Here is an 11,174-nt window from a genome sequence, read left to right as displayed (position 1 = left end):
GTAGTCAAATTGACATCCGGATATTTTAACAATTGTAAGCTTCGCCAGTCATTGTTTTAAATCAACAGCATCGAGATTAAGGCTGGACTGACTTTATCGTATTGCTGACATTTCTTTCATTCGGTTTATATGGTACAGGCATAGGGTGTTTGTTCTACTCTAATAATAATGCAATTCAAGTACTGCGCTTGTGTGTGTTTGAATCAGATAAGAACGGAATAATATATTATATAATAATTTAAAGCTGGACTCAGTGTATCAACATTATCACTGATTTTGACAAAAGTATTGACGAACCATGGGCCGAAATATCAATTCTGAGTATTTTTCTGTTTCAGATGAGTTTCTTTCTTCAATAATGAGAAATCAGTAGATCTGTGTAACACTAGAAAAACACTCAATACCGCGTTATGATGTCGCTTGGTATAATGAGTTTATTTTCTTAGATATTAAAACGACTATAAAGAACACTGGACAATTATTTCTGTCTGAACAAATAAAGCTAGACATGTTCCAAGAAGACGTAATCGCCTCGATGACAGTCTCCGACGGCCGATCCGAATGGCGTTAAATTATCTTAGTGTAACGTAACGAACAGTATTTGCAAATACAAGGTAATTGAGTGAAACGTTGCTCCTAATCGGATAACATGTTTATATGATTATTTGAACTCAATTATTTCAGCAATTAGGTACACCTGTGTCGTGTGTTCCCTCTGGATTTGACCATCTCAACTCTAATGCATCTTTCAATATACGCTTTGCGGGTTTCACTGTCACGTGCTTGGTACATCATCAGATGTACCATTTTGTTCAGCCTCGTTCCAAACTAGTTCTACAATGGTTTTCCAAATATTGATTGTATCTTGGCTTGGCGGGTAGATGTTCTCCTGTGACATGTTCGTCAAATGTATCATTTTGTTCATTCTCGTTCGTAGCCATTCGTGTTGAAAAATTAAATATATGGTTTACGTAAAATTTATCACTGGGGTTTTAAATTCTAAATGGTGAAATGTTTTTTTTTTTTCGACAATGTTAATGCTGAAAGGCTTATTTCGGTTCTTCGGTGGTTGTTCATTTATTAAAATACTAATAAATGTTTCTACTGGGGACGTAATCGTAAAATAGGAAACTAATTAAATTAAATGTTAGACTCAATTGTTTTTAGAGAAATACGTCTTCGGCTGATTTGTTGGCATTATAAAATAACCCAGAAAAAATGTATAATTTTATTTGGAATAATTATTCTTATCATGACTTTTTATTATTACATATTTCCAAAACGTATTCACATGGTACAAACTATCGAATATTCCATTCATTGAAAAATTTTTAGTGGATTTCTGGCGCTCGCGATATTCTGTCTGATTAGTTCATCAAATTGACTCGTTGGACGTTGGTGCACTAGGCCATCGTCTCATGCACAATAACAGACGTCCAGAGCGAATGAAACATTTTCAGGATTTGTCAATGTTTCAAATCGAACATTTACCTGCCACGCCACAACTGCCACAACTTGGATTCGAACGAGGCTGAAGATTATGTGACGTATTCAGACAACAATTATGACATTAAAGCCGCATGCCATATATTCAATTGGTGGCACATTGATAGTTTGTTTTACCCGCTGTTATGGCAATAACGTATCACCCACCTGTACACGTGCCTCTGTTAGGTTGATTTTGACTGCGAGGTCTTCTCGCGTGAATACATCCGGGTAATGTGTCCTGCCAAATGCCGATTCTAATTCTTCCAGCTATCAAAAAATAAAGTAAATTAATTCATGAACACGAGAGCTAGAAAGTAACATATGAATGATGAGCATAAGTATACCAGTCTTGAGATTATTATGACATCATTATTGGCGCAGAACTCGGATGCAAGCATGACATTGGGTGTGGTATGTTTTTTACATATCTATACCATGCCGGAGCCATGAACATGAACGGAGTCACAAATTATATTAATAAACGTACCATATTATGACCATATAAACAATAACCCATAGTATCTCATAGTCACAAGTTACATAAATAACTGTTCAGAAAACACGAACACGACACACTGGCATGTGAGCTTGACAGAGAGCATGGCTACCCCTACTATTATGGTTGCCATGTAATCGATAGTTCTACTCGTGCGCAATTGTAGATGACTAAATCAAAACTTGAAAATCAAGTTGAAAATTTGATACGCTTCCCGTGTTTTCAACTCTACAAATTCTAATTGAGTTGATTTTAGTTCAAGTTCTTTATCACAAGTCACAGTTAAATATTCACAATTGTGCAGACACATATGCTTGTCGCCAATATTCACTAAAAGCATCGTATACTTGCAGCGCAATCGCCTCTGATATCGAATATGTTTCACAATGGAATATACATAATCCATAAAAACAATCGGGTCTGATCTTGCAATCTCATCTCTCGTGACAGCAATAAATCTTCCCACTAACATCATTTGCAGCATTTTATGGACCCACACAGATTAAAATAATAAGGACAAGACAACATTAACCCCCATCAGTAGATAGTATATATATTCGCTAAAAGTGTGCTAAAACAACGTTTTCACGCCTCCATGGATAGGATTCACCCTCCCTGTTGGTATTATCTAGTAATAAACCTTGGGGGATACAAAAGTTACGACGAAACATTGCAGTGATATCATAAATAATAATATCGGGTGATGAGTTACTGCGATGTAGGTAGGGGATTACTCGTTTGATCGTGTCAGAAATTACATTCGTCACCTCGCTATTTTGACAAGTTGTTGTATTAACCTTATGCATTTTACATTTTTTTTCGACTCCAAATCCACTTTTAATGAATAATAAAATGTACCCTCTCTGATTTAGTGCCCGACAACTCATAAACTTTGCCAGAATTGTAAGGTTCGAGGCGGGCATCAAACTTGATCTGGCATGTATCCAGTTTTCTGTTATCACCTCGTTCGTTTTAATGACGCCGCTAGAGTAGGGTGATGGGAATCATCTTTTCCCGCGAACTGGTCACGTGACGGACAACAGCAGATGTCCAATTTGTTTAACCATAAAATACCAATTTTATCAGAAAACAAAAGTGCAAAAGTTAAAGTTTAAATTGCCAGAAGTAAATTTCCAGTGAGGTGGATTTTAATTGATATTTTTTAAAACTCAGCGCTGAGCTGTAATTCAGAAACAGACGTACTAAAGTTGATTGCAATATTTCAAGGATGAAATATTCTCCTACAAAAGTGGTAAATCATTTGAAAAAATAAAGTAGAAATCATCAATATCAATTTCAACTGCAAATAAGTTTACAACTAGCGATGAAAGGATTACCCGAACCATTCTTAATTCGATGACAAGAAAGCCTCGCATTATGGTTCATATATAAAAGCAGAGATTGTTTTTGTATTTGAGTTGGGCTTACGAAGCGGCACGCGGCATACATACCGACGCCAAAGAACAACGGTCTTATAATTACGGAATTTTCTAGCACACATCTCCATTATTTTTAAGTGAGTAGTTTTGATTACCTGTCATAATAGTGACGTGACCAAGGACGATTACTGAATCATACTGTGAGTGCGTATGTAACAAAGAAATGGTCAGACCCCCATATATCACGTGATACCACGTAGGAGCTTCTCTGCACTGCCGAGTGGCATGCCGGGTTTACATGCCGATGGTATTATGTATTCAGTGTTATACACGGAACGGCAATATGTCACGCACCATACACTGACAAATTTTCAGTGTGTTTCACTGCGACATAAAACAAATTTATTTACCTGCTGGGCTGTAAACGTGGTCCTGTTTCTGCGCTGTTTCCTACGCAAGAAAGTGTCATCAAATTCATGGTGGTTTGCGTAAGATGATGTCGAAACTGGAAAAAGAAATAGACAACAAATACTATTAGTATAACTAGGCAAGGTATGCAATGTAATTAACAGCCTACATAAGATACATCTCAGATCCATGCCGAAAACTCATTTAATTGAGTTTAGTATTGTTACGTATATTGACGCGTTCTTGGTCAAACAATCATAGCGACTTGTCACCCAGTTAATTTTTGTGGGGGGGGGGAGAATACGGAGAAGTGGAATTTTCAATTACGCTTTTTGTTTTTATTTTCCAATAATTGATAGCTGAGTATCTATATTTCTCTGCCAGTGCGATACGCCATATAGAGACATGGCGCGCGAAATAAGACCGTGTTCCCGACCAACAACTTATTTTCTCTTCTACCACCCCATTCCTCCATCCCGGAAACAAAGAAAATATGAACTTGCGCGTGCCCATTTGCTGAAATTATACACTTCAAACAGCAATACGTTTTACTTAGTATACTCGATCTTCCACAATTCTCCCCAATTCAAAATGCACTATAAAATTCAGAAAATGTTCTTTTCGACATTACATGATAACCGTCGATTTCCTTTCCTTTTACGTGAACCGTGGTTGTTTTCGAACGCACACGCGGAAAAATAATTGAATCCCTCGAAGGAAATGAAGAGTTATTAATTCAATTTGTCGTTCTAAAAAGATAAGTTCATTTATTGACAGGGTGTGAGAATGAGACGATCAAATGCACCGACAACCGACTCCCTGTACATCGTCTTATCAGACTAAAAATCTAATCCGCAATTAGGATCCAACCAATGTTATTATTACTCGTGATCATGGAAAAATAATACTCAATGACCCTAGTTCGAAATTACCCACTTGTCTAACTTCGCGGGCTTTTTTAATCATTTCTATTCTGTGTGTACAGTTTAAAATTCAATAAAAGTGATCAAAGGATGGTTAGATGTGATTAATTCAATTAATTGTAGCTACACATTGTCAGGTCGTCGACTTTTTATGACATTCAGTGCAACAATAACTTTTTAATTACATATTAAGTACAGTCTACGGTGCTATGTAATCACCATTGCCCACATGATATCTCCCCATAGAAACTTGATGAATGTGTGACCAGGATGAATCCCATACAATTGAATTGATGACTATGTCCAACAAGCATGATGGATGTACCCTACCCGATGTCTCCCCATATCATTTAATGGAAACCCGGATGTATCCTATATCATTGAATAGATGACCAGTATGTCTCCCATAACATTGAATAGCTGACGATAACTTCTAATGAGAATAAATCGATGACCGCATGAGACCGCAGAATGACAACCCGAATTAACAGTTTTTAGATTTTGACAAACATACATGCTTGATGACTGACATAAACATGTCATTGTCATTAACCCAAGCATACACGTGAGTTCAATACAGTGACAAGTACAAATGCAAGGTTCATTACAATGTGTAATAATAACATGATGTATGTGGTGTGGGGAAACAAATTATGAGCACCGCTGAGTAGCGCCCTCTTGTTGTGATTTATACACATTCGACCGCCAAATTGTCCAGCGTTTTATATTATGTAAATAAGCAGTGCGATTGATAAGCACGGAATAATAATGAAAAATGCTAGTAGTCAGACATTATGTGTCCTAGCCTAGGATTACCGTTATATACTGGTGATCGTGATCGTTGATAAACACAGTTTCAGTTGTTTAGAATATCATGTGATTACAGGTATTTTATGCAGTATTTCTAAAGTGATATCATGAACAGACTACCAAACTAGTAATCAAAATGCTTTTTAGAAAACATGCCCGATCGCTGCTAGCCCGGCTGTCAATAGCCAGGAGTGTGAACAATCTTCCCGTAGTAGCGGACGAACCTTTCTGACATCGCGTTCACAGAACGGATGGACCTCCCCGTTATCGGGTTAACAGAGGGAGTATTAGCGTTATCGGGCCCACATAACGGACGGACCTACCTGTTATAGGGTTAACAGAGGGGGTGGACTTTACCGTTATTGTGCACCGAGAGGATGAGCTTTAGAATTATCAACCAACATCGTAAAAAGCGGGTGTACATGTTTTCATTACATCCTGTGAACCAACTGAGCAGACTTGATTTTCTTTACGTCGTACGTTAACGAACCACAAATATCGAATATTTGTGTGAGTAGTCAGAAAATAGCATTTTAAACAATTTTGGAGAATGTACTTCTACTATTGTAGAAAATAATCCCTCTGTCGCGCTGTAGGGATATATGTGTATATCGAGACAGTTCTCAACCTCTATTGGCAAATTCATTATGGCGACGTATTATTTCTAAATTTGGTTATTCCAAAGGTTGAATTAAAATATAATAACACAGCACTTCAGCAGTTCATTCGACACCCTGAAAAATATCTAATCAAAGGATAGATTGCAACGGGAAGGAAGCCATTCAAGTTTATTTTCCTGTGAGCGGCGAGAACTTAACTAACAATATTATGTTTCATATTTTCACATACGTGCAAATAATAAATACGATAATGACATAATAATAAAAATAATAATAATTATATTATATTGCTCTCCTATCGTGAATCGCCATGCTTTCCTACTGAGGGGCACTCCCCATCTGTAAAGTGCACAACACAGGCTTACATTCTCAATGTCAGTAAATCGGCACTGCGACGTTATACCCAAAGGATGCCGGAATTAACTTGAAGCCTTAGAAGTGACAAAGCACTACTATATGCTATAGTCACTTATTGCTCAAATTACGAGAATTCGCCGATCGGTTGGTACAGTAAACGTAGCCAAAAGTAATAATTTAAGGCCGCCGATATTTACTTCACCTGGTAAATCACTATGAATCGTATTTTATATAAAACGCATAACCTTTCTGCAATGTCTTCAATCAAGGGCGAATTCGAGATAATTTAGGCTAGAGCACCTTAATGATATGTTATAAAGAAGATTATTTCCGCAGATTTGCCGAACTAACTCTATTCCGGAAATCAAATTTTCCGCTGAAATGCGTGTCAGTAGAACTAGCAGGCTCACAAGTTTACCGACGTTACCACACATATATAGCACAAGCACAAATAAGCAGTACTTACATATAGGCGGCACGACAGAAGGTAGAGGAGCATTATTCCCTGTCGGCACTCGTTGCTCAAAATACGGGTAGCTAGCAGCGGGAATCGGACAATGATAACAGAACATGTTGGCGACGGACGGGTTTGGGTCGCGTATAGAGTATCCGGCCTTGTGCGTGGCAGTGCGTCGATTGAAGTTGAAGTTTGGACAGCCTCTTTCTAATCAGCAACCGCTACTATCTCCACCAATAAGATTAAGTTGACAGCTCTACTTCTGAATTCTGAATTAGCATATCCCACAATGCAACACCATATGCGTCCATCTGTTACCAAGACGACAGCGAAAGTATAATATCTGGACGAAAAACGTAAAACGATATTTGAGTATTTAGTGTGTTTTTTAATTAAAGGGGAACCGCTCAATCCCATGGATTGCACCAAAGAATCATGGAACACTATTGTTTATGTTGTTTACAATGTTAATCTATCTTTTGTTATCCATTGTTATTTTAATCCAGAAAGTAAATTTGTTGTGAAATTAATCTTAACTGGAAGGTGCCCCTTTAAGGTATGATGAATAATCACGGCGCAATACACATGTAATGTTACAGTATGACAATACATTTTTTTTCGCACATTGGACTCCTCAATTTTGCAGCACTTTATTGACATTGACTTTCTGTATATTTGAATAAATTGTTAATGACAAGAATTGTTCACAGGTACTGCCCACGTGAATTTTGAAACAAACGGCGGTAGTATGTTGCGTTAGAGTGTACTACCTATTCAATATCTACATGCTGATTTTTCATTGCAACTTTTTATTATGTATCGTATCGCGGTTACAAATTGCGCCGTAATATACCATGGTCGCAAACTGGTTACAATTTGTGCAACGGTTACAAAGTATCATAATGAATTCAAATTGCATCGTAATGTCTCCTGGTTACAAATTGTACCGTAGTTTATCACGGAGACAAGCTGTAGCATAATCTATTGTGGTCACAAATTTATGGTACCAAATTATATCGTGCTTTATAATAATACGAAATTGTATCGTACTTTATAATGATACGAAATTGTATCGTACTTTATAATGATACGAAATTGTACCGTGCTTTATAATGATACGAAATTGTATCGTACTGTATAATGATACGAAATCGTATCGTACTTTATAATGATACGAAATTGTACCGTGCTTTATAATGATACGAAATTGTATCGTACTGTATAATGATACGAAATTGTATCGTACTTTATAATGATACGAAATTGTATCGTACTTTATAATGATACGAGATTGTATCGTACTTTATAATGATACGAAATTGTATCGTACTTTATAATGATACTAAATTGTATCGTACTTTATAATGATACGAAATTGTATCGTACTTTATAATGATACGAAATTGTATCGTACTTTATAATGATACTAAATTGTATCGTACTGTATAATGATACGAAATTGTATCGTACTTTATAATGATACGAAATTGTATCGTACTTTATAATGATACGAAATTGTATCGTACTTTATAATGATACTAAATTGTATCGTACTGTATAATAATACCAAATTGTATCGTACTGTATAATGATACCAAATTGTTTCGTACTGTATAATGTTACGAAATTGCATCGTACTTTATAATGTTACGAAATTGTATCGTACTGTATAATGTTACGAAATTGCATCGTACTGTATAATGTTACGAAATTGTATCGTACTGTATAATGATACCAAATTGTATCGTACTGTATAATGATACCAAATTGTATCGTACTGTATAATGATACCAAATTGTATCGTACTGTATAATGATACCAAATTGTATCATACTGTATAATGATACTAAATTGCATCGTACTGTATAATGTTACGAAATTGCATCGTACTGTATAATGTTACAAAATTGCATCGTACTGTATAATGATACCAAATTGTATCGTACTGTATAATGATACAAAATTGTATCGTACTGTATAATGATACGAAATTGTATCGTACTGTATAATGATACGAAATTGTATCGTACTGTATAATGATACTAAATTGCATCGTACTGTATAATGATACTAAATTGCATCGTACTGTATAATGATACGAAATTGTATCGTACTGTATAATGCTACGAAATTGCATCGTACTGTATAATGTTACGAAATTGCATCGTACTGTATAATGATACCAAATTGTATCGTACTGTATAAGGATACCAAATTGTATCGTACTGTATAATGATACCAAATTGTATCCTACTGTATAATGATACCAAATTGTATCGTACTGTATAATGATACTAAATTGCATCGTACTGTATAATGTTACGAAATTGCATCGTACTGTATAATGATACCAAATTGTATCGTACTGTATAATGATACTAAATTGTATCATACTGTATAATGATACGAAATTGTATCGTACTGTATAATGTTACGAAATTGCATCGTACTGTATGTTACGAAATTGCATCATACTGTATAATGATACCAAATTGTATCGTACTGTATAATGATACCAAATTGTATCGTATTGTATGTTACGAAATTGTATCGTACTGTATAATGATACCAAATTGTATCGTACTGTATAATGTTACGAAATTGCATCGTACTGTATAATGATACGAAATTGTATCATACTGTATAATGATACCAAATTGTATCGTACTGTATAATGATACCAAATTGTATCGTACTGTATAATGATACGAAATTGCATCGTACTGTATAATGTTACGAAATTGCATCGTACTGTATAATGATACCAAATTGTATCGTACTGTATAATGTTACGAAATTGTATCGTACTGTATAATGATACGAAATCGCATCGTACTGTATAATGTTACGAAATTGCATCGTACTGTATAATGTTACAAAATTGTATCGTACTGTATAATGATACCAAATTGTATCGTACTGTATAATCGTAAAAAAAATTACTGTAGTGTATCATGGTCGCAAATTGGGTACATATTGTATCAACGATACTGTATTGTACCATGGTTGTATAATGATTACACTGCATCAATTGGTGCTGATTTCAATGTTATTGAGTGCACAATATTTTTTTTACACACATGCCTACAATTTTGTTCGTTTCGGACTTGGTTAACAACACCTAGGCGGGGACGGATGGTCACTACAGCTATAACGAAGCTCAACCAGTTCATCAACCACATTTAACACAATTTGATTAGTATTATGGCGTATTATGGACATGGATTCATAATTACAGTAATTATTATACCCGTTAATATATCCACTGACACCTTATATCATGATATTGAGTTCATTGACCTGGATCGAAAAAAGTAATTAGTATTACCAATAAGGTAAACAATCTCTTCAAGTACACCTGGAGCCCCGTCCATGTTTTGTTGATGAACACTGAGAGCAGACCACCTTACATTCACGAGAAATACAACGTTCAACATTATTCTTACATTAAATATGAAATTTAATTTTTCCATTCTGCCCGGCGATTTCCTAATCAAAGAACCAAAAGAATCTGAAAAAGTCATTCACAGTCACTCACTGTGATAATTAAATGGTGCACAATTTTATAATGTAAACATAACGATAACTTGAAATAATATGTCGTTTTTAAAGAGAATGCAAAAACTAAATATTCGAAATGACCCACATAGAATCTGAATTTTCGCCTTTGCTTTTTGTCTTTTGACAGTTTTCTGCAACAATGCCACATTCTATGTTGACGTTAGCCAAATGAACGTCGCTATTATGGTACATCTGTCGTTATTAACAACGGTGTTAACATGAGTGCGATGTTGCTACCAGTCAGTTGTAGTTGTATTTACATCTGTGTTTTGATAAGACATGGTATGCGGAGTTAACAATGTGTCGACAGATGTTAGCAGTGCCCTTAATCTCATTCCCGCTCTACTTTATACCAGTAATTGGCAGTAACACTTAGACTCGGTATGAGCTCGTTTGTAAATCGGCCTTACAGCTTTACAGCGGATTACCCACGTGCCCCCTTATTCGCCGTGATCATGATTCAAACCATGTTTGTGAATTTTATTGTAACCGTGTCGATACAGAGGCGTTCTGTGAATTGAGACCGTGAAGATAGATTCAACAAGAATGCATCACGCTGATTACAGCGTTATTCCGTGGGTTTGAAAAGCTAACGCTGACAACACAGCACTCGTGTGTGAATCATTGAATAAGGTGTTCGGCACTGTCGGTGGGCTAGTTTAAATATGAGTCCAT

General features: G+C 35.8%; 1 protein-coding gene across 3 annotated transcripts in view; it reads right to left on the bottom strand.

Moving 5' to 3' along the window:
- Positions 1-11,174, bottom strand: part of drgx (dorsal root ganglia homeobox) — a 36,610-nt gene that overhangs the window by 3,176 nt on the left and 22,260 nt on the right. For all 3 annotated transcript variants that reach the window (XM_085493477.1, XM_085493478.1, NM_001165009.1), the window contains 3 exons: positions 6,948-7,281; positions 3,774-3,868; positions 1,654-1,755 (listed from right to left, as the gene is read on the bottom strand). In XM_085493477.1, the coding sequence (XP_085349603.1) occupies positions 1,654-1,755; positions 3,774-3,868; positions 6,948-7,053 (303 nt within the window). In that variant the 5' untranslated portion in view covers positions 7,054-7,281. The remainder of the gene's footprint in view (positions 1-1,653; positions 1,756-3,773; positions 3,869-6,947; positions 7,282-11,174) is intronic.

This window comes from Saccoglossus kowalevskii, chromosome 19 (genome assembly GCF_978046115.1).
Source record: "Saccoglossus kowalevskii chromosome 19, keSacKowa6.1, whole genome shotgun sequence".
In the NCBI taxonomy this organism is placed as follows: Eukaryota; Metazoa; Hemichordata; class Enteropneusta; family Harrimaniidae; genus Saccoglossus; species Saccoglossus kowalevskii.
The sequence above is the reverse complement of the archived record's forward strand: the minus strand, read 5'-3'. Positions and strand labels throughout refer to the sequence as shown.